Below are 25491 nucleotides of genomic sequence, written 5' to 3'. Positions count from 1 at the left end.
GAGAAATGTGATAAAGCTGTAATAAACAAAAAGGTTTGATAGGAGGGTGGTGTACCTGCCAACAGCAAGTGACATGACACAAAACAAAACACATCTTACAAATGATTCAGATAACAAGATTTAATATGACATAGGAGAACAGCTTTCCTCACTACATTTTCATAACCAAGGTTTACTCTTTATTTACACATTTCCCTTTTCTTCTTCCTTCTCTCTCTAACAGGTCAATGGAACAGAAGCAGACTTTGAATATGAAGAAATCACGCTGGAGCGGGTAAAAAACCATCAACATAATATTCTACATACCGTAAATGTACACAGTCACATCGACACTCGGTGACAGTACCTCCATCTAATCACACTGACCTCTCTCCTCCTCTTAACTCTCCTCTATAATTATGCTAAAAACATTGTGCTGTCGGAAGCAGGAAACTGTGTTTGTGCCTCTGTGCTTCTGACTAAAACAAGCAAACGATTGCTGAGAAGGTGTGAAAAGGCTGAATATATTTTTTCTGAGGAATTCAGACGGGTTAAGGTCGCTATTGCTCACTTCTTTTTCAAACAGGCCATTTGGATATTGACATCCTGAAGCCCTCCAGATTTTACACTTTTTAAATTCTGAGCAGACAAAAGCGTTGGTTGACAGAGGATATTATTATGAAGACAGTCCAACTATAACAAGAGCTCGAGATCATTTTTGGCAAGTATAAACAATGCTAAATGTGGTAGATTAAACTATGTATTTTAATCAGCCTTTTCAGTACTTAGAGAATGTGCCAGCTTGCAAAGCATGATGTTACTTTGTTCATGCTTTATGTCAATTAAAATAGATCATCAACAGTAGCTTGTTGGTAGTTCTCACTACAGTACAAAAGAAAGCAACAGTTCACTGACAGAATTGTAAGTGTAAATAAGTATTCCTCATTTAAACATTAAGAAATCATTTAAAGATACTTATGAAATAATTTAATTAAGGTTAAATCCAGTGAACATGGTTTATTTTTTGCTCAGCTTTTCCTAACCAGAGTTTTTTTTTACCATTTCAGGCTGTCAAACATTTTAGAGGTAAACTGAGGCACAAATAATCACAATTAATGTGACACTAAAGTAACCAGTGGAGTGTTTTATGGGAATAAAAAACTACTACTAATAAAACTATTATATTAGTGTGTTTTTAATATAGTACTAAGATGAGAGACTGGAGGTTACACAGTAGTTTGCACACCATTTTATTTATGTCTGCCTCTCACTCGTAATAAGTTAGCTTTACTTCACGGGGAGGTTATTTTTGTATGCCTTAAAAAGTCACACATTTTCTAATATTCCTATGTTCACTAATTCTAAAAAAAAATCATAGGAGAGGAAGAAAAAGACACTACATGCCCTATCACTACAAAACAAATAAAGTCCTTTGAATCCAAAGTGTACATTACACACATTTATGAAAAAGATAAAACTTCCATCTGTCACCTCTCTGAGTCTTCAGTTATCTTTCTCCCCTCCCTCCATCTCACCGTTCTGCTCTGTCTTTACTCAGTCCCACCACTAGTCCAACTCTGCTGACCATATTTTCCCATCCTCTCTATTCCTCATCCATCCTTCCCTACTTTCTTTCCCTGATTCCCCCCCCCCCCCTTCCCATCCACCTCCCTCCTCCTCTCATTATATTCCCTTTTCTCTCACCCTGAGGCTCTCTCTCCGTCTCTCTCTGTCTATCTCTCTCTATCTCTCTCTCACTCTATTCTCCTGTGACCTGGTTCTGTCTGCTTGACTGGCTCTGCTTTAAAGAGGCATAGACATTACACTAGCTTTATACTCAGTGACAGACCGAGAGAGAGTGAGAGAAATATATACAGAAATGTATGTCATCAGGTAATGTGTTCGATTTACAGAGGTGATCTGTTAGGTATCATTTGGTAATAAGCAGAATCTACTACATGTATTACTGTACATGTAGTTTGTTCAGGTGATAAATGAGAAGAAGGGACAGCTGGGGAGATATTAGATTAGTTTGGTAGTAATCGACATCGGAGAACATTTATATTAGATGTAGTTTTTTAATGAATGACATCTGGAGAGGATGCACTATTATATTCATCTTGCTGATGAGTGAGATTTGTAGAAGTACAGTATTATATTGGATTTTATGTGGTAATGTGTTGATATGGTGCTAGATTTTAGCAACAGGAATTTATACTCCCTGTGTGGTTATCAGCTTCTTATCTAACTATGATCAGTTTATTTACTACTAAAAAGCATCATAAATATCAGTATAGTTCAACTCGGTGTGATAAAAATCAGTCTAACATCATGGTCACATTGTTCACAGTAACTGTATTTAGTTCGAGCTTCTCATGTCACAGAGATATTTTAAAACCAGTGTGGATTTTTAGATAATGTTTATTTTCCCTATTAAAACACATTGTCTTTCTGTGCGTATGTGCAGGGTAACTCAGGCCTGGGGTTCAGTATCGCAGGAGGGACTGATAACCCCCACATCGGAGAAGACCCCTCTATCTTCATCACCAAGATTATACCCGGAGGGGCCGCAGCCCAGAATGGACGACTCAGGTACACACACACACACACACGCACACACGCACACACACACACAATTGTTTTCGTGACTAATGACATCGTATTGAGTTCCATTATTTCTTCATGGAGGTTTACGATCACTGGAAACTACTATAGGCTTCAGTCCTAAACCTCACCCAACTATAATTCCATCTTCAACCAAAAATAACAGTCTCAACCATAAAATAAATGACTAACGTTGAGGGGAGCAGCTGTTTATGAATCCCCACTGTGTGAGCAGATCTGTGTCCTGACAATGTGATTAATACTTAGTACATGTTAATACACACATTAAATAAAAGTCTTTCTTTCAACTAACTTTAACTTTTTTTTTTTTTTGCTGGAAGGTTAAAGAAGGAGTATTTAAACCTTGACTTATTGAAGCTGATTTGTGTAGCTTATAGCTACTGTTGTAGACTAGATACGTTCATTTTGACAAGTAACATCTCATTTGCTGAAAGAAGAGTGTGTCTAACTGTAATAATAAATAGTTTTTTGTTTCACCACACTATACCATAGAATTGACTGAACCACATTTATTTCAATAGGACACATGAAAAACATACTGTTGGGTGATGCTGAAAAACAGTTTACATGTAGAGTTACTTCAAATTAAAACAGAAAGCAGAACCACTCAAAAAACTCTTTCAGCAGCTCACTTACACTTAGCTCTCTCTATAACAGATAAATGTCTCATCTAGACATGTCGTGTCAGAGTGAAAGACTAGTATCTGTGTTGAGGAGGTGATGTGCAGCATTTGTCTTCACCGTTTGTCTCCTCATGCATTTCAAATGACATGTGGGACTTTGCTTCGCAGGGTGAATGACTGCATAGTCCGGGTAAATGAGACAGACGTCAGGGAGGTGACCCACAGCGGGGCTGTGGAGGCGCTGAAGGAGGCAGGAGGTCTGGTCAGACTGTGTATACGACGAAGGAGGAGTCTCACGGAGAGAATCATGGATATCAAGCTGGTGAAAGGGCCGAAAGGTGAGAAAATACAACAAATGTAAACACAACATACAGAGTAGTTACATGGATATATTGTTGTAGTTTGGTCCAAAACACTGGACTAGAAATCAAACAATGACTATGAGGTTAAAGTTCACATGCTTCTGCTGTCCTACTACTTACTGAACTGGACCATAAGGAGACAAAGAACATCAACAGGTGCCCTAAAGTGAGAGAGTAAGATGAGGCACAATGTTCTGATTTCTTTAGAGAAGTTAGCATGTTTAAGCAGCAAAGAACAGTAATATGATAGAGCAGGAGAGAGAAAAGAATAAACCAAGGTATGGTTTACCTACTTGGATTTAGCTTTTGTTTATTACCCTGTATTTGTTCTGTGTCAAGTAAAAAAAATAACTGTCACAACTGGTCGAAATGGGGGTCAAATATAGCAGTGAAGCATATAAAAATACCCAACATTAAGAGCTTCTTCAGGTAATTGCTAATTCTAACCCTCAAATTAAAACCTGTTAATGTTTTCTCTTTAGGTTTAGGATTCAGTATAGCAGGTGGAGTTGGAAACCAACACGTCCCGGGCGACAACAGTATCTACGTGACTAAAATCATCGAGGGAGGGGCTGCACACAAAGACGGACGGCTACAGATAGGCGACAAACTCGTAGCTGTAAGCTATTCTATTTTTATCCCTCTTTTTCTACGTTTTCTTCGCTTCACTTCAGTAATGTGTTGTCATGCCAATAATTACAGAGTCTCATTGTATTCAGTAAAGGGTGCAGATTGCAGTCTAGATTAAAGACAGCTGAGTTCAGTGGTTCACACAACACAATTTGTTTTCTAATCTAAGGGGGATTGCTTGAACTGTTCTCAGATGGATGAATGAATTCAGCTTTAATATCCCCTAAAATGTAATGAATAGTATTTTCGTCCTGCAAGCTATGAATTGATTTTATTGAACTTATCATAGATATTTTGTCATAGTAACCCCGAATATGACATGAATTGCCCTCAATAAAATCAGAAGTGTAATTATACCACATTTAGGATGACTTGTCAGTATTTATATTTTAAACTGAGAGCTGAGCAAAACCAAGGCTTGTCATCCCTGGTACCCCCTTTATTAGATTCTAACATGGTACCTTCTCCTACAGGGTATATTATATACTAAGAAGGAACGAGGAGTGTTAGAGAAGGACAGTGTAAAAGGATATAAATGTATTAGGAGGCTCCTCTTCTGCTTTATATCCCAGTCTGTTAAAGGTGACTGAACACATCTACAGGCTCATTCAGCTCAATGATACAAACAACATGATCACATCCTCTTCTCCATTAAATTATGTTCCAACAATAGATTTTAGGATACAGGAACAGACAATGGACACAACCACAAAACCACATGATAGCATCCACATGGTCTGTTGTACCGAAGGTTGGTGCTGCAGTCTGGTGTTGTTTTACAGAGGACATTAATGTTGTCTACATTTAATCTGGTGTTTATTACAGTGTGTGTCTTCATGTGTGTCTAGGTGAATGCCTCCTGTTTGGAGGAGGTAACACACGAGGAGGCAGTGGCTGCCCTGAAGTCAACTCCTGACGTTGTGTACCTGCGTGTGGCCAAACACACTTCTCTTTTTATCAATGACAACTTCCCTCCACCCGACGTTACTAATTGTGAGTACATACTTTACACACTAGAGAGCTCTTAGTATAATACTTTTTTACTTTTTCCTCATAGAGAACAGTATGATCTCAGTCATGGTCCATTACATAACATGGGTTTGCGCTATCCAGCATCATCCAGACTGTGTAGGCTCTCGCTTTTTCTTCACAACATTAGAAACAACTTGCAGGGAAACAGTGCTCTGGTGAATGTAGCACACATCAGTGCAAGAGGATGAAGCATTTTAGAGCCAGATGGTGTCTAACTATAAAGAACAGCAAGGAGCAAAGCTGCTGGTGGAGTTACGCTTAGGGTGGGTTTATAAGAAAGCTCACATGCACCATTAGGCTTTTAGTAGAGACTCTTATTAGAACTGTAACACCACAGTAAGCTTGAATTCCCAGATCACCATCAATACAAGCAAGCAATCAAGGCAACATGTGCAGTAGCTTTTTCGAAATTAGCTCTGATTTCAAATGACTGTGTTGCTGTCAGTGGTAATGGAGAGGACATAACACTTACCCCAAATGCAGTCAGAAAAATACAGAAACAAGTCATCAGCCTATTAGTGAAGTTTAAAGGTGTATTTTGAATTTTCAACATATCCCCTGTTGTGAAAACTCTGTCATAATGGCATGGTTTTACTGTCAGTGAAGTGAAAGACCTTGCCAAGTATTTCCACAACAGCTTTGATACTACAGGGGACTGCTTTTTGTTCACATGGGATAGACCAATAAAATTTTATCGCTCCACATTAGACATCAAATATCTACTAGGGGTTGGCACTATAAACATGAAAGTCAAGTCCGTTTTATTGTGTATAGGGTTGTTTATAACCCTAATATAACAGAAGAAGAATGAATTAATTGAACAGAGGATGCTGTGAACTTGAGGAGGTTGCAGCAATATCTTAAACACATGCATTGTTCATTTTGATAAAAAGCAAATACTTCTAGTGTTTTTTTTATATGTCAATGTTTTAAGGATATTCTACAATGATCACATCACCCAGACAGTTTTAAACTTTGTTATATAACGGTCTGATAATCAGACTGGGTAAATTTGGTCCACTGGGTTACAGCCACCTGTCACATCTCCAAATCAGCATATTATCAAAACAACACGTCATTTATCACCGCTCTTAATCTAACACATTACCAAACAGCACATATCTCATCCAATACACAAATTATATACAGTACATCAACAGTTATTGATTGACTGACAGTATGAGCTGTGATTTATTGTGTGACAATCGACCAACCAGAAAATACATTTCAGAGTAGAAACCTTCTGTGTAATCAGAGGCAGTTGCGGTAGGACAGTGTTTCAAAGTGTACGTTCATAAATGTACATGAGCGTACAGGAATCATCTGTGAAATAATGTGTATGTGTGACAGTTTGATAAAAAGAGAAAATGATTGTGTGTGTTATTCCAGCCTACTCCCCACACCAGGACAACCATATAAGCCCCTACATGAGCGGCAGCCAGTCTGTAAGCCCCGCCCCATTGACCACACCCAGATACTCACCTCTGCCCAGGGCCATGACCGGAGACGAGGATGTCCCCAGGTGAGACCTTACACACACACACACACACATACACACACACACTCAGGGTCTTTTATCAGGCACGAGTGTCTGAAAAAGTTATTTCTGTGACTGAAACTAGAGGAGCCTTTTTTTCAGAAAATGTCTATTTTGGCAGCATAATGAATTTTCTTTCAAATGTTTGAATGTTCCCAGTTCTTTGCAACATTTGAAAGCATCATGTAATGGCCACCCAACCATAACTCAAAGTCACACAAAATAGCAGCTTTTGTGGAGCTTTTGGTGAAATTAAAGCTGGGGACTGTGGGACTTTTGTCTCCCCCTTCTGGCAGTGAGAGTAATTACAAAAACACTGTCAACACGTGCTTATGTCATCGCCTCCACCGTAGTCTACCGCGTCGCTACTGTCGCGGCTGTAAAACAGTGGATAAAATTGTTTTGAGCGTCACACAACCCCCACGAATGACTCGTTTCACTATCAGAATTTAATCCGTTTGGTCTGGAACATCTGGAAAGTCTAGAAGAGCCACACGATTAAATTATTTTATCCCCATTCAGGTTAGCAGAGCTAACTGGAATTCAGGCGGCTCGGCCGTATGGATTCATCCGGCCAGCACGGGAATGTCAAACTCGACGCCAGATTATAAACTCCGGTATTCTGTGAAATACAGAAAGATTCATCTGACAGTGATTAGGCTTAATTAGCATTGTGTGAACTTGTTTGGCAAGGACTTGAATGTCACGGACGTTCATTTATATGTAAAAGTTCCACACTGCAGGTTTAAGGCTTGCAGAAACTTTACTGGGAATTCACATCAGATGTCAGTAATGCAAGGAGATACTAAAGCCTCCATCCATTCAGTCCATACTAACTCCAACCTTCCTGTCTGTGGAACCAAATGCAGAAATACATGTCACATGTTCATGGAGTCCAAGGTGACGTCTTCAGATGTTTTGTTCTATCTGGCCAACAGTCCAAAACCCAAAGATATTCAGTTTCAGATCATATAATACAAGAAAACCAGAAAATATTTGATTCAAGAAGCTGGAACCCATGCATTTTTTCCATTTCTGCTTGAAAAATTGCTTGAACAATAAATTGATTATCAAAATTGTTGTGTATGTAGGAGTATCTGTGTCATAAGACAGAAGTAAAAACCATCTCAAAAAATGCTCTTCAAAATGTCAAAGGCCACTCAATTGTTATGTAATAAAAACAGATTATTACACAGGCTTAGTATTTTTGTTCACCATCATAATTTGTTTGACATACAGTATTCATCTCCATCACTTTCATTGCAATAACTTGTTTTTTTTTTTAAACCACAAACACTTTGTTTGCAATATTGAGGACATTTCAGTACTCTGCTAGCCTTTCCAATAGACAGACCAAAATACACTGACTGACCTCTGTCCTTCTCTGCTCACTGTGCTGCTGTATTTGTGTGTGTGAGTGCGTGTTTGGCAGTAAAAGGCAGATGGCCGTGCAAATTTTGTCTGGCATGTAAACTCAGGTCACATATGTACACACACACGCACACATACACTCTCAGTGCTGCTCTACTGTTTTTAATCCATTTTAATGGAGGGATTACAGCCTATCACAACCCTCGTCACTCAACTGGCGTCACCGTGGTTACAAGAATATGACTCATTCCGTCATAACCCTTTGGGCCAATCAGAGCGCTTTGATTATAATAAATCTGATAAGCTGCGGACTGACTGCAGAATGGTCATTTTGACGTCTGCCCTTCTCTTTTCTCTGACTGTTTTTTCTCCCTCGTTCTCTCTTTCATCTCTTTTTTTTTTCGCTCTCTGATTAGTTTGTCATGCAAATAGAGGATTATGGGTTTTAATAAATGTCCACTGAGTGTGCACATCTGCTTTTTTGCTAAGTAGGTGATTTCAGGTGAAAGATATGATCTCCTATTAAATTGTGCTCTAGAACGATGGCTGCACCAATTTGACTTTTTCTCTCTAACACAGAATATCTACCAAAACTGACACCAGTTCTCTTTTTTTCCCAAATTTATATCTGTTTACCAAACTGCATGGAACTCATTGGGATCATTTTTTGAAAGGCAACATGAGACCAAGTACTGTTGTGGCATCAAAAACTGTGTCGCCAGCCCACCTAAATGAATGTCACTGTTAGTAGAAAGACAGAATTTTATGACATTGACATAGAAACTGTATTTAACGTGGATCTATAACATCTGATTTATACAGAATTAGATTAATAAGGTCAGTACCATCCCAGTCATAGAAGCTAACGAGGGATGATGAATCAGTAAAGAAAATGAAACACATATTCCCCAAAATAGAGATCATATGTATATATGTACAGTGCATGTATTTGCTTAGTTTATTTATATATGTACTGTGTTTAATAGCCTAATAACTCACTAACATGAATTTAACTCTCACAACCGGATTTCTGGAATTTTTTCTGCACAAGCATTTCAAGTTAGGGTGGCATGATGGTACAGTGGTTGCCTCATAGCAAGAAGAACCTGTGTTCTGTCCTAAAGGTGTTTGCATGTCTTGTCTGTTCTGACTTTGATTTCCTGAGTTTGCTTTTGTTTCTTTTGCTTTCTAAAGAAATTTAAGTTATGGTGGTTGATTAAAGAATTTAACCATAAATAGATATAAACTGAGGCTGAGGTGTTTGCTTAAAAAAACAAAAATATGTCCGGGGTGGGCAGACTTACTGTCGTAGTGCAACAAAACAAGACAGTACAACACTGACATCTGCTGGTCAACATGGTGATATATCTTAATGTCAAATTCCCTTTCCTCCCATTGAGATGTATCATTTATCACTACATTACAGGGTTTTATAATGATTTTATACAATCACAAAGTATTATAGTACATACAAAACTACTGTAGCTTCTAATACATTTGCAATATTTCATTAGTGTTATGTTATAAAATATATAACAATAATATAATTTCTCATCCTGGCATCCTCTTATCATCTATCACTGCTCACTAGTCACTGATTCTTAGACTGTGGTTACCAGGTTTTAATACTAGACATCAGCTAGATTTTCAGCTTTCAGCTAGACTCAGTTACTATCTGAGTCCTGACTGATTGATCATTAAGTTGTCTACAAAATTGAACAAACATGAAGGTTTTGCACTAATTTGTGCTAAAAAAAGATGGATACAATCTATCACCTTTTACTCTAACACTGTGTGTGTGTTCACCAGGGAACCCAGGCGGGTGGTGCTTCAGCGAGGGTCTACAGGTCTCGGTTTCAACATTGTTGGAGGGGAGGATGGAGAGGGAATCTTCATCTCCTTCATTCTGGCAGGAGGTCCAGCTGATCTCTGTGGGGAACTGCGCAAGGGAGACCGCATCCTCTCGGTATGATCTAAGACCTAATACATTCAGATATATATATATAACACCCGGGATGTCAAACTCAATTTCATCCTGGGCCACATCAACATTATGGTTGCCCTCAAAGGGTCGGTTGTAAATATAAGACTATATAAATGTATCTACTTGCCTCTGCATATATATATATAGTGCAATTCAAGCACAATGGTCTCATACTTCCCTCAGGCAAAATGATCATGTATTCTCAGCCCAGTCATGTTTTTTACTGTCAACTTCTTTTTTTCTTTTTTGTATCTGCTAGTTTTGAATAAGACATTTTATTTTATCAGCTCCTACATTCCTCAGGCACCTTGCTAACTGTGGCGCGTAGGGGCAGGTGAATGATGACAGCTGAGGTGACAAAAGCGGTGCGGGTCAGGTTGCAGTTAAATTTTGTTCCTAGACTGGATTAAAATGTTACTGGTCCAGATCCAAACCAGAGTCTGCCTATTAAATATGTATGATATAAACGTTCTCACAGATTTTAGACTCAAAATCAAATTCAGATTATAGCTGGTAATTCCTGAACACCTGAGATGACTTACTGTATACCCACACATTTATACAAATACATACCAACACGTGTTACACAAATTATATTCTTTGCAAGCTCTTGCAGGCCACGTAAAATGAGGTGCTGGGCTGGATTCAACCCGCGGGCCTTGAGTTTAACAACTACTGTCTCCATTAATGTTATTAATGACTTTAATCTGACTGTTAGTACTGTATATTATGGTTATCAGTTTATCAAGGAAGTGGTCATGTCATTTTATTTTCTACTTTGTGCATTTTTAGTTTAGAACTGTAAATGTTTTACTGAAGCTGATTTATAATTTGATCAGATGCTTCTCACATTCATTCACAGTGTCTGCAGCAATCTGAATTTAAAGTTAACTTTCACTTAACTGGCATCATTTCCTTTGCACATTACCACCATTGGAGCTCAACAGCAGATAGTCACCATTAATGGCTGACATGGGATGTGTGTGTTACAGCTGTATTTTCTGTTCCATTAAGGTGAAATGGCAGCCCCTGCTGAGTGACTGTGACTGTGTTTCATAGCAAATTATGTATTCATGTATGCAACTACTGACATCAAATGGTTTTAAGCATAAAACAAGCCTTCACATGCACACACATATGACTGGTCACCTGTGAGTTATCGATCCAGTAAGATGTATAGTGTTCTTAATGGCGTGCTCATCTCACTGTACATTTATTATTATTGATCCAAGGCATGGGCTCTACTATTGTGTGTAAATGTGTGTGTCTGTTTGTGCAGGTGAACGGTGTGGACCTGTCCAGTGCAACACACGAGCAGGCAGCTGCAGCTCTGAAGAACGCAGGACAGACCGTGACCATAGTAGCGCAGTACAGACCAGAGGGTGAGTACTGCAGATAGACGCAATGCATTTCCATCTACCTGTTTTTATGTGTGGATTAATGTAGAAGAAAATCTGAATGTAATCAGTAGACATTTGCAGTATCTCAGGTTTTTCTTCTCGGCTAGGTAGAAAAGTTGGTGTATCGATTAAGAGAAAGTGAGATACATGTTGTGGAATACACGATGATGTTGTAGATCTGCCTCTGCTTCTTCTCCCTCTTCTTGTTCTAATTTTGGCAATGTACTGTGGACATTGTGTGAGTGTATTGCTGCCGCCTACAGTTACAGTTCTCTGCTCTGTAAGAAAGCCCCAAAATTTATAAAACAACATACAGTATTCAAAATGCATGTATTCGTTGGCAGAGAAATAATAATATTAAAACCAACAAACATGCAATTTAGGTGGATTCATGATGAACCAAGTTTTTTTTTGTTGTTTTTTAAAATAATTTTATAGGTATTTGTACTCTTTTTATCACGTGATATTGTAGTTCACTATGCTAGAAGTAGTTAGCAGAAACACACATTTATTTATGCTTTTTTGTACAGAAGTTTCTGACATTCACTACACACACACACACAAACAGAAACACACACACTGAGAGACAGAGTGAGGTTTCCCAACAAGCAATGTCCTGGATGTTTGTCTACTGGGAGTGACTGAGAAGGCCGTAACCTAGGAAACCAAGTTATAACTGCTGATGGGCTCAACTAATGGGATGCTGTTGTGGTTGGGGACCTGACTGTAACACATACACTGACACACACACACACACACACACACACACACACACCTGCACACAGTCGTGCGCACAGTTAAACAATATCAGGTCCCCTGGCCCCTCATTTGCTGTAGAAATGTGTTTACTGCAGGAGGTTGTGTGTGTAATGTATTTGTGGGTTGTGTGTCTCTTTTATGGTATCAGTCATGTATTATTCAGTCAGAGAGGTGGTCTAGAGCAGTGTGGTTATGGGCTAGAACAGTGTATGATATACAGTATCACATGTCCTCATAAAGAAGAAATGAAATCTAACCCGTAAAATAAAAATGAAATTGCAACCCTTGATGAATTCTGATTTGATTTAATTAATTTTCAGTTCCAGTTAGTGTAGTCTTGCAAATATGCACCATATATGTAAGTCTTCTCTAGTTTTAGAAGCCATCTGACATTACCTAAGTATGTAAGGGTGAATCCAACACTGCTATGATTCTATAACATGGCCGTTGACACACCGACGTTCAGTTATTATCCAGTCAAGATAGAGTTTAGTGCTGAAGACCAGTGGAGAGAAGTTAAGGAGGTCAGACTGCTAAGGGGGACAAACATTAGTTGGCAGAAACTTCTGTTTAAAGGCATCAAGATTGCTGAGTCTCTAACAAAATGGATAAATGCTGACACTGAGGAAACTGTTGGCATATGATTTCTATAGTTATGTACTTGATGACTATGATATAAGAAGGTTTGGAGTGCAGGATAAGACAACAGGCATTCTATGACTAATACAGTTGATTTTGAATTTGAAAAAAATGCACAGGTGGAGAGTTTGGGAAAATAGGGAGCTGTCACCAAAACACTAGTGCACTTTTATTTTAGTTGAAATGGGGAGAGCTAGTATATTTGGAGGAAAACAGTGAAGGCGCTTGAGTCAGAATACCACCAAGGAATGACCTACGTTAATTAGTCTTTAAGTAAAAGCATATGAGGGGAAGGACCCAGCCTAGATATCGGATCAAATATTATGCAGGACAAACGGATGTTAGCCCAACTCATATGGAGGGGAGCAAAATACATTAAGTTGTGGAAAAGCACTTGCAGGACATAATGAAGCTCCCCAGCAGCCGCAGTATGCAAATTTCTTGGAAGCCTATGGAAGTAGCAGGAGGATTTAATCCATACATCATGTTGAAAACCATGATGTATGGATTATGAATTCTAATATCAGAAGAAAGTGAAGATCCTAAATGAAGGTTTTCTTTTCTCTACGTGACGGTGCGGAGGCTGAATCAACACTGTAGAAGAAGAAGAAAAATATCAAATTCAAGGTGCATAGATCACACAAATATGATTGAGTTAAAGCCAAAATCAAACACAGCACACAGTACAGATATAGTAGGTACTTTAATTTACAGTAATAAAAAAAGTAAGTTTCTCTTTATTGTCAGTGTCAGGTAGCTGTTTTCCAAAACATCTCATAGTTTCTATCATTACAATGATGATGTAGCTCTGGTAGCAGGCAACTGATAGACACTGAATCCCTTCTATAATCATTTCCACATACAGTACATGAAATATTGTTTTGTAGCTATAAAATATATATTTTTTATGAGGCTGATCAGATCATGTAAAGAAACATGATACTATTCCTCTTACTACTGATCACTAGGAAACAGTTTGGTTGTTTCAAGGCTCACCCAGATATCTAAGAGTCATTAAAAAGTCATAAAAAGTTGTGATACACTTTGATCTTGGGAGTGAACAATAGAAGAGGAAACTCAGCATGCCTTTTTGTTACTCTTACTCTTTTGTTAGAAATACCAATGAGAACGTCTGTGCATTTCATAATAGTTTGCTTTTGTCTGTTCAGGGGATGAATTAGGATTAGCACCATGGACAGCGCACTATGGCCTTAAAGGAATGTTCTGCTAAAAACGTAACCCTTGAGGATAAAAATGTGTCAAAACATATATATATATATATATAACTTTTGAACTACTCCTGCATCACTTTTTCCATTATTGATCCATATGTTAAGTATGCTCCAAAAATAATTCCACAGGAAATAGTATTTAGCGTTTTATTGGTTATGGAAGGATTGTTGGAAACAGACCAGATAATGTATCAACAGCGTAGAAATGGACTAAGAAGTTTCATTTTTTAAGTATTTTTGTGGGCATTTTATGCCTTAGTAGAGAAACATAGGGCTGTGAGATTCTGGTCAAAATGAGAATCATAAATTTCTCCCATGATTCTTAAGGACAGACATATTTATAGCAATCCATATTGTCTTCATGCAGACAGAACAAACAATATGATTATTAGCCACTGGTATTTAATAATGATTACTTAAGTCTACTCTTTAGAACAGTTACAGTATAGAAATTATTTTCCAATGTGTTTAAAAATGCCAAAAACTCTAAACAATAGACAGCTTTAGTCAGATGTAGCCTGAGGCCTTGCCAAGGGAGACTGCTTTCACAATGTTTGACCCATTGTATGAAAACCATTTTTTCCACCTCCAGACTCCAGCAGGTAAGAACCTGCTTCAGTCCTGTTTGATACTCAAGGACAACAGATTTCATTAGCAATCAGGTTATTTTATGGTTCCATAGCTCAGCTTGACCATAACTCTGCTGTGACCTCAAAATGATGCGTTTTATGCATTTCTAACTTGACTGCTGCTCCACAGTTCATGTTAGTGTAAAACATAAGAGCAGGTAACACAACATATGTTTGACTCACATAGGTAATACATCTTTTGAAAGTTAAAAAAATGATTTTCATCTCTATCCTCTCTCTATACTCAATACTAACCAAAGATAAAAATGGCTCTGAGGTCTGTTGCTTTTGCTTTGTCCAGGTTTAGCTGGCTGTGATGTGTCTCTGCTTTGTTGCAGGTGTTATATTGGAATTCTTACATTGGCAACACTCACTGGGAATCACAATGACCCAGCTGATTTCAGTGAGGCTGTCTCATAGCTTAGTTTTAATGTTCTAGGTTGTTTTCGCTCTATATTCATGTAAGCAGGTGTATGACTGTGATTTTGCTCACATGATAGCACATGATAGTGTCGTGACTCTCCTACAGACTTCATTATTGACTGCTGAATGAACTCTACATCAAACCTTCTGTCCACGCTGGGCTTTGGTCAGCACTACGTGCGTGTGTGTGTCCATCTGAGGTCCGTGTTTGTCCCGTTATCCCGCAGTGACCAGCAGTGCTCCCTCTGTTTCACATACACACTTCCTGCCAACAAGAGAAGAACTCATAATGACCTCCACCAGGAGAGGAAAAAGTGTGTGCAGATCTCCCCCTGTTATTTATATTAAATACAGTACCCGCTGCAGCCAAACACAGCGCAGCACGCCATAGAACTGGACTCCTAGCAGTGTGCGTGTGCGTGTGTGTGTGTGATTTAAGCTGATGCAGCAGATATAGATCTATGTTTATATGAAGTACAGCAGATGGAGTATGTTTGTCTGTGAAAAGTCTCCATGCTGTAGTAGTACTATAGATGTCCCTCGTCACGTTTTAGGCTATTTTAAGCCAACTTTGTACATCAGACCTGTGGTTCCAAAATGCGTTTGTCCCAAAATTCATATGCATTTGGCCAGACAAGGCTGTTCGACTGGATTTTCTCCCAAAAACCTCCAACTGCTGGCTTTTCGTAAGATTATTTGGTGCTGACTAAACTTCACTTGAAGTTCATTGTGGTGCATTGGAAGCAGATTACTGTATGAGCAGCACTTTGGTAAGGAGGTATGAGTAGAGAAAATGGATCCAATCCTCAAACTGTAAGTTAAGTTATTTTACAAATTTCGCCTCAGTGAAAGAACACAGTTTATGAAAATCCCTCTTTCTTTCGCAGCCACCAAAGCCACAGAAAACATGGTGTTAAGACATTAAGAAAAATGAAGACATGCAAGATAAAGTTTTGCACACTGGCTGTAAACCCACAATGCAAAGAGCACATTTTATGTGACTTTACCTTCGAATAGTAGTGATCATAATAATGACAGTGACGGGACATAAAAAGCATAAAATAAAACAGGGAAACTTTTATACAACATTAAAATATATATATAAATGAAGAAGGTAATAATACTATCTTTATTTGTACAAAGTGCTTAACATTATCTGCACATCTATAAATTAAACACACAGCAAAAGCACATATGCATAATCAATTCATTTTTAAATTAAAGTGTTAAAACAAAATACAGTGATGCCAACGTTATGAGGTAAAGAAAAAAGAAATGGAGATCAGTGGGGGAATTAAAACCATGAGTATTAAATTATAAAAGACGATGAAAGACGACATCACATAAAAGCACATCTATAAAAGTATGTTTTTAGAAGAGATTTAAAAGTATGTACTCAGATCCTCCAGGCTATGCCATAATTTTTGGGCCCTGCATCGAATGATAAAAAGCACACATCGTAAAAGGGATAGAGATTAAGAAAAGACAGAGAATAAAAAGCAGAAGAACTGTAAAATAAAAGTTTTAAGACTGGTGTTAATATCTGCTGTAACCCAACAGAGGATCTTAAAGCAATGCCGTTCAGGTCTCCTTGTAGAGGAAATGTTTATGCTTAAATTCCCAGCTCTCAAGTGCCCAGTATGATTGTGCAGGTCAAAATAAAATATCTGGCTGCGTTAGAAGTCTAATATTTAACAGTATTGACCTTTCAGTGAGATCTGCTCCTGTGCCATAAAGTTTCCTGATGTGGGACTAGTAATGCCTGCAGGTTGACAGCAGTATTAGTCACTGGGATTACACACAACTGTCACAGTCACACACAAACTGTACCCACACCCACACACACACACAAACACACATACACTTAGACATGACACACAAAGAGGCGGTTTCTGTCAGCAGTAATACTGAGGTGATGCAGAGAGGATTATCTTCACTTCTGTTAGCCTGCTTATTACACTTTGTGTGTGTGTGTTTGTGTGTGTCGTGCACCACTGGTTAAGTAGAAGATTAACAGCAACTCTATCGCAGTGCCTTCACACGCAAAGTTGTGGGAATATTATCTGTCGAATACCCACAGTAGCCTGCTTTTCTTTCTTTTCTCCTGCTTTACTTTATTGCTTTTCCTTCCTCTTCTCGGTCCCTCTCTTTCCTTTCCACCTGTCAGCTCCTCCTCTCCTGTCCTCCCCAGTGTTATTGTGGTAATGGTCTGACTCACCGCCCACAAAGTGTGATGCAGGGGATTTGAGGCGTCACTTGTAACAGGAAGGTGACTGATTAGAGACTCGCAGTGCGTCACCTCGTCACTGTCATGCTGAGGCTTTTATTAGCTACCAGAGATGAAACACGTTTTTTCAGTTTTGACATTTAAACTTGAATTCAGTACATTATGAGACATTTATTTCTTTTATTTTTTTTTTACTCTTCTGGTCTCTTTTTCTGTACTTTCATTTCCTCTGCAATCTGATCATTTAATCAATACCAATATAGATTACTGTACTGTATTGTATCAATTATAGATGAGCTCCTTCTAGCACAGCTATTTTTAGAGCCAGAGCCTCATATCAATTCTTGTACACTTATACAACAGACTTGCTAGTGAATCAAGTGAAATACAAAGGATACTTGTGTTTTACTGATTAGTTATGCGAGGGACATCCTTTTACAATTAGGTTTAACTGTAAATGCATGCTTCTTTTAATACCTCTAGTCTCTTGTAGTCTGATATGTACATCCACCAAATGATTAAAAACTAAGTATAGCACACATAATGACTAGGAAGTGTAGATAATGAAACTTTCCCCCTTGGAGAAATCATTTTTTTGCAGCAGTAAAAGTAAAGAGATTCAGTCTGGAATAATGAAAAAATACAACTAAAATCTCGGAACCAAAGGATTGTGGATTTTTCTTGTAGACAAAGTTACTGTTACTCACCAAAATGGACTATGTGCATCCTTGAGACTTTACAAATGCGTTGAATGCATGTCCTTTCCCACAAAACAAAACAATATTTTGGAATATTTTAAATTGTGCATTGTTCACATCCACATGTGCAAGCTTGCAATCTTCTTCTCTGCCTTCCTTTTTATTTAATTTATTTTTAAAGATTATTTTTTCAATCTTTTTGTCTTTATTTGACAGACAGTGTAGAGACAGGAAACATGGGGATGGAGAGAGGGGTATGGCATGCAGCGCAGGACTCCTGGCTTGGAGTCGAGCCGTGGACGTTAACCATAAGGCCACTAGGATGCCCCTTCTCTGCCTATATTGACACATTACTATGCTGCTTTGTGCATGACCACACCAACTGTTGACCAGTGGAACAGAGTGAAAAAACTTCATGATGAAATTGGTCAAAAACTCCACAGGGTAGATTTAATGTAACATAAGCAATAAAAATTCTAAATGTTACAGCAAATACGATATGATAGGACACAGGTTCAGGATAAAATCTATGCTCCTTCCAGCAGGAAACTAAATAAAGAGATAGTATCTACAGTACCCACTAAGGAGGCACTCCTTTGTGTAAACAGGACTCAAATTCAATATAAGAAATTTTGATCTGAAAGGGAAATAATGATGCAATGAACACAACCTAAAGATGAGAACTGCCCCTTCTCCAATGAATTTCTGTTGGGTTGCACACTGAAGCTGCACAATGCAGAAAAGGTCTCTGCTGGCTGCTGAATGGATGAACAATGCTCCTCTAGGGAGAGGAGAGGAGAGTAGAGTAGAGGAGAGGAGAGGAGAGGAGAGGAGAGGAGAGGAGAGGTAAATGAAGGAAGGAGAGAAGAAGGGAATATGAGCCCCACAGCCATTAGTCTTTGTCACCACCCCTCCCCCCCTATCTTCTTCTCCGTTTCCACTCCTCTTCCTTTCTTCTCCCATTTCTGTCTCTCTGTCTCCATTATGTCTTGTTTTCTCCCCCTTTCTCTCTCTCTCTCTCTCTCTCTCTCTCTCTCTTGCTCATAATATGATAATGCTGCTTTGAGGTGATGTGTGTTGACAGCGACAGTTAGATGCTGATAATGTGAAACTTCATATCTGATGATCTTGATGTATGTGATGGCACTGTGGAGTTTCACACCCAGAGAAAGAGACTGAGATAAAAGTGTGTGTGTGTGTGTGTTTTTTGATGTAATTATAGAAGCTTGTGAGACAACCTGCTGGTTTGCACACAAACACAACATTTTAATTAGTCACATTTTTGCATAAAAGGTTTTATTACATGTGAAACACAGGACAGGAGAGAACCAGATATCAGACTGAAGAAAGTTAGTCTTAAAAAAATTGAGACAGAAACAGGAGAGACAGCTGGAAATGCCGACAAATATAAATCATGCAGAGCAGGAAGAGTTTAATTCCTTATACTTATGAAGGATTTTAGCTTCTTTTTTTACTATTTCCATATGAAACAGACACATTTTTTGGAAAATCGATTTTAAAAACCACGTATTGAGCTGTTAATTAAGCTTCCCAAAACTCAATATTCAAAATGCCTGGTCAAGCTTTACCACGCACGTGAGCATGTGTGTGTGTGTGTGTGTGTGTGTGTGTGTGTGTGTGTGTGGGTGTATGTGTGTGTGTGTGTGTGTGTGTGTGTGTGTGTGTGTGTGTGTGTGTGTAGGCCAATTCCCCGGGCCAAAGTAGGGCAGGAGAGCCTGGCATCAACTCAGCTTCCTGCATGAGTGACCTGAGGAAACAGTGTGTGTGTCTGTTTGCATGTGTATTTGCATGAGTGTGTGTGTGTGTGTGTGCGTGTGTGTGTGTGTGTGTGTGTGTCTCCGCCCTACAGCGAGCTGCTGTCAAAGAGGGGGAGGAGCAACCGAACGCACCAGCGAACGAGAGATAGAGAAAAAAGAGGAGTGTAGTAGAGGGAGAGCGTTAGCATCTGTTGTTTCTGTGGCAGCTGAGCAGCACTGGACTGATTTTACACACATATTCTCTCTGTGCCACACACTACTGCATACCTACACACACTTACATACACACACACACACACACACGTTCACATCTTTCCACTCCAGTTCGCTCACATGCTGGATCCAACGTGGAACTGGCGTTAGATCCTCTCCATCAGTACTCTTTCTCTCTTTCACACACACACACAAACACACATCTGCTCTCCTTGTGTTTTTTTTTTCCTTTCATTCACATCCAGGGACACTAAACAGCAAACTCCACTGCCACACACACACACACAGACACTGATCTGAAAGCTACCGTACCGGCATCATATCGCGCGGACGTTGAGCCTGCCTGTCTGCCAGCAGCATGTGAGTACAGCTGAGAGGGAGTTGGGGGAGACCTGAACTGATTTACTTGTTAACATCCTGCCTCTGGTAACAACCTTGCTCGACTGTTTATGGATTTAACATTGTCTTTAGTTCAGGGACTTGGAGCGATTTTGGGAAATGATGGTGAAGCTGATATTGGGCTGAAAAATGCAGGTTTGATCTGGTGAATCTGTGGTGCACTGACACCCTGTTACCCCTCTTATGACCGGTGATGCAGCATTGACATGTTGGCTCCTACGCTGTCTGTGCTCTGAGTAACAGTGAAAGAAATGATCAGTGATGTAGAAACACCACCGGTTTAGTATCAACAGTCTCACTTTGGTTTTTTTTTCTTTCCGGTCAACTGATTGTTTCAACAGAGTGAATTACTGCTGTACTTTTGCTATAACATTTGGTTTTTAAGACTTAAAAAACAAGAATACAGCTCAGACTTTTCAGCACTAGCATTCGCTTTGGTCTTAAAAGAGAGGACGATCAGAGCTGCTGGCTTTCTCTTCAGGACTCGACAACAATAATATCTTAGTTGTCTTTGTTCCGTAGATCACAAAGAGAAGCAGAGATACAGCAACATCATCTCTTTTTAAGCTGTTTCTGTTGTTTCTAATGCTGCAACACTGTCTGATAAACTTTTGTCTTTATTCACTACATCCTTGCATCAGATGTGATTTTGCTGCAATACATCTAAGCTCAGTCAGTCACTCTCCTCCTCTTTACTCCTTTTTTTTTCTCCTCTCTCATTTCAGTCTGTCTTGTTTTCTTCCTCCCTCTAATGTCTCTCTCTCTCTCTCGGTCTCACTCTCTCGTGCTTAATCCCATAATGCTGTATCGAAGCGATGTGTGTTGACACAGGCGGTGAGATGCTGATGATGTGAAAGTTCATATGATGTCTGATGATTTTGATGTGTGTGTGTGATCATTCTATGGAGTGAAACAAACAGAATTAGGAAGTGTTAATCCATCATTTCATACTGGATTAGAGCTGATGCCGGTCCAAGATTGAAAATGCCAGACTGAGGTCAGTGATGAAAATATTTAAGGTTAGCAAGAAATGAAATTTTCAGCAAAATGTCACCTTAATTATCCTCTCATGATGGAAAACTGAAGGAAGTTTTGCTTCTATGCGTATTTGGCACTGAAACCTAGTTCGTGATGTTTACCAGTTAAATCCTGGACACATGAAGGTGAACCTTTTTGTCCTCTAACAACTAATCCATCGGTGTTTGTTTTAAAATAGCTCGAGATAAAAGTATGAGAGATCACGTCAGTCTGTGTGGCTTTGAGATGTTTCAGTGCAATTTAGTTGTTTGTGTCTGTGACTATCAATGTGTCAGATTATTTAACACTTCAGGGGGAAATCAGGGATGATATCCTGGTATTGTAGGCTGGTGTGTGTATGCAGAGTGTGTGTATATGCAGAGAGTGAAACAAGGAAAGGAAAACAGAAATAGGGAGAAAGCAAGGAAACATCAGCAGATACTGCAGGTCCCAGAGTGTGTGTGTGTGTTTGTGTGTGTGTGTGTGCATGACCGTGTGTACCTCGAGTATGATTGAATTACTCAGGGTTAATTAGATTCTGTAGTCCACAGTAATGGTTCAGGGACACACACACACACACACACACATGCACACACACACACAGGGACATCCTTCAGAAGGGCTTTTTCAGGCTTATTGCCAGCGGCGTTGTCATCCGTGTGTTAGTTCAGGGGTTTCTGGGAAGCTGTGTGGTGTTAAGACTAGAAGACAGTCAGTACAGATTTATTACAACACACATCTGCTGTTTGTTCAGCCACTCTGAATCAAAAATAGCACATTTTAATGCCAAACAGACATCAGCTTGTTGGTTAAAAGCAAATATTTTTTACTTTTTTGTGCTCAAGGAAGACCATCATCCCAAAAGCCACGATTTCCCATCAGTGGAGACATTATGTCATTTGTTTTTGCACTTTGTGAATTTCCATAAGTAATGTACATTTATAATTAAAGAGGCCCAATGACATTTTTATAGCCACTAGAAAAAAAATGGGTCAGAAACTAAAGTGTTGTTGCTGCATGTAGCAGGAGGATACTAAAGCACAGGGCTGCTATGCTGAGTGTTTGAGCAAATCATTGCACTTTGCATCGATTGGCCAACTGGTTGCGCTCTCGCAATTTACTAATTGTCGTTCAAGTGAGATGGGGATACAGTTGTTCCTAGCAATTAAACTTAAAGTGCTGTTTATAAATGTTGTATTTGCGTACAAGACATCAGCAATTTTTTGTTGTGAATTTGCATGTTTAAGAGGAATAAATGAATCCACATGTCCAGATTACAGTTTTATAATTGGTGTGTGCAAGGGTGAAAACGAATGGAAACAAATGCAGCCATTTTTGCTTTTTCTTTCCAGCCTCGTGTGTTTCTTGTAGGTCTGTTTAATTCCAGCCAAGCAGCAAATATGAGCCAAATAACACTGCACCAATGATGCAGTGTCACACCACTGCTGAGCTGCTTGGATGTCACTGTGTGAAATCAGTGTGCATGTATAATATGACGCTTGTGATCAGTGCAGACTTTGTCTATTTGTTTGCCACGTACAACACCACATGTGGACAGCTCAAGTCAGATTGATCTAACATGTCTAGCTGTCATGTATGACAGATTTGTCTGTCACATGGCTTTAGTATATCAGTACTCAAAAAGAAACTTACCTTCAAATCATTGTTATTCACATGGTTAAACTGTATGAAAGAGATTGAAATCCAATTTCAATTGAATGATAGACTTGAAAACCTAAAAATGTAATTAGTTGTTGGCATGTTAGTGGAGGAAGGAAGGAAATACGAAAACACTGACTGCCTGGTTTAAGACCTCTCAGATATGTTCAGCAATTAAAATATTACTGGAGTTCTGCCCAATAACAAGTGGGGACGTCATCTTTCTACAAAGTTAGCATGCAAATGTAGCTACATTTGTGAAAAATAGCAATAGAAAAGTGAACGAATGAAGTGAAACAAAACGGCAGTCTGATTGTGAGGCCGAGACACATCATTTCCATGGACACTGCAGGATGTAACAGATATAAATAACCTTCCAATTGACATGAAGAAATTTGTTAATGCTTATTTTTAGTGACGTGATGTATCTGAGTCATCGCAGTAGTCTCTAACTGACTGTTTGCATGTGCATGGTTGTGTAGGTACGTGTGTTTTTGTGATGTTATTGATAAGGATCTGGTCTGATGTAACAGGAGTTCATATTCAGATCAAACAGACTTTTAGATTATGGCTCCAGAGAATGTGTTGACAGTTCGAGATGTGTTTCTGCCTCTCCACGTCTGTGTGTGTGTGTGTGTATGTCTGTGTGTGTGTGTGTGAGAGATCAACAGTTGTAGATCGTAGTCATCATTAGTGGATCATCAGAAAATTAATCATCAACTATTTTGATGATCGAATAATCATTTTAGTTATTTTTTTAAGCAAATATGCCAAAGCTTTTCAGCTTTTCAAACGTGATGATTCCGTGCTTGTCAATGAAATTGATACGGTCATGTTTTTACTATTTTCTGCCATTTCACAGACTAAACGATTATTGATTAATCGAGGAAATAAACGGCAGATTAATTGATAATAATTGTTAGTCGCAGCCCGAGTGTAAATGTTGCGTGTGAAAGAAATTGGGTGCAATTTTCATTATGTCTTAATACATGTTGCGCTTGTACCTCATTTGGAAATGTGATTGCATATGACACAGTACATTAACTTCCATCACCTGCATCTGTGTTTGTTCATGCACCTGCTCCTCCCTTTGATCTACCGCATGTAAAGTGGTTTCTGAACTACTGAGCAAAGATGACTGAAGCGTAAAAAAATCGCTGTCACTCAGCTGCTGCTAATGTGGAGTAACAGGTAGCTTTTAAAAGTATTTTAAATGAGATTCTTTGAATATTTAATCAGTTGAGGTAAGGATTATTTTTAAAGGGAATACGTACGAAGATGTAAATGATCAGGCCTCTTCCAAAGCTCTAAAGAAGGAAGCTAAGATGTATCTCAGTTCTGCTGGGTCTAACAATATTTGTCCTCTTTGTGTGTGTCTGTGTGTGTGTGTGTGTAGAGTACAGTCGTTTCGAGGCGAAGATCCATGACCTGAGAGAACAGATGATGACCAGCAGTGTCAGTTCCAGCTCCACGTCGCTCCGCTCCACACAGAAACGCACACTTTACGTCAGGTAACCCGCAATACACACATACACAATAGACAGAGGTGACTGATTGTCTAGTGTCCTTCAGTGTGACACAACTATCATAAGGTCTTATCTCAGCTGTCTCCTCAACGTTTTGTGTGTGTGTGAGAGGTTGAAAGAGGGGTTATCACATCTGAAATCACAATTAGATTGTCTGGCAAATACTGTCTCACACTCACACACAAACACATCCATCGCCTGTCAACTTCCTCTCTCTCTCTCTCTCTGTCCTTCTGTTGTTCTTGTCCTTGCCTGTCCTCGTCGTTTAGTCTTCTCTGAATCACCCCGTCTCTCCTTAGGTTCCTCTGCAGAGCCCAGAAGCAGTTTCAGTCCTAACAAAACTACACTTTCAAGATCCTTTCTTCAAAAGAATCACATTTTTAGATATTGATTAAACAATAGGTCGCTGAGTCCAGATTAGTCACACTGGATCTCTTGGAGGATCAATAACGTGGAGAACAAACACAGGCAGCTCTAACGGTAACACTAATGAATCCATTGTTTTGTCTTCAAGGACAAAAATAACATGTTATTAAGTTTTATCAGTTAAGCTACAGCTGACAATGATTTCAAAACAGGTTGTTGTTTGTTTGTTTTTAATTAAAAAGTCTTAACCATTTTATAGATGTGTATTTCACTATTAGATTAAAAAATTGATACTTTTCCTCAAATGATAAACTGAACTAACTGAACTTTGATACTTGGTCATTTGAAAGCACAAAGCCTCATGATTTTTCCATGTAAATCAC

The 25491-nt window shown here is 38.9% G+C and overlaps 1 protein-coding gene across 3 annotated transcripts in view; it reads left to right on the top strand.

Moving 5' to 3' along the window:
- The window catches only part of LOC137187451 (discs large homolog 1-like protein), a 118025-nt gene that overhangs the window by 69733 nt on the left and 22801 nt on the right, over nucleotides 1-25491 (top strand). For all 3 annotated transcript variants that reach the window (XM_067596334.1, XM_067596332.1, XM_067596333.1), the window contains 9 exons: nucleotides 224-274; nucleotides 2447-2571; nucleotides 3396-3565; nucleotides 4072-4208; nucleotides 5068-5212; nucleotides 6641-6773; nucleotides 9969-10125; nucleotides 11423-11525; nucleotides 24613-24727. In XM_067596334.1, the coding sequence (XP_067452435.1) occupies nucleotides 224-274; nucleotides 2447-2571; nucleotides 3396-3565; nucleotides 4072-4208; nucleotides 5068-5212; nucleotides 6641-6773; nucleotides 9969-10125; nucleotides 11423-11525; nucleotides 24613-24727 (1136 nt within the window). The remainder of the gene's footprint in view (nucleotides 1-223; nucleotides 275-2446; nucleotides 2572-3395; nucleotides 3566-4071; nucleotides 4209-5067; nucleotides 5213-6640; nucleotides 6774-9968; nucleotides 10126-11422; nucleotides 11526-24612; nucleotides 24728-25491) is intronic.

The sequence above is a fragment of the Thunnus thynnus genome, chromosome 8 (assembly GCF_963924715.1).
Source record: "Thunnus thynnus chromosome 8, fThuThy2.1, whole genome shotgun sequence".
Lineage (NCBI taxonomy): Eukaryota > Metazoa > Chordata > Actinopteri > Scombriformes > Scombridae > Thunnus > Thunnus thynnus.
The sequence above is the reverse complement of the archived record's forward strand: the minus strand, read 5'-3'. Positions and strand labels throughout refer to the sequence as shown.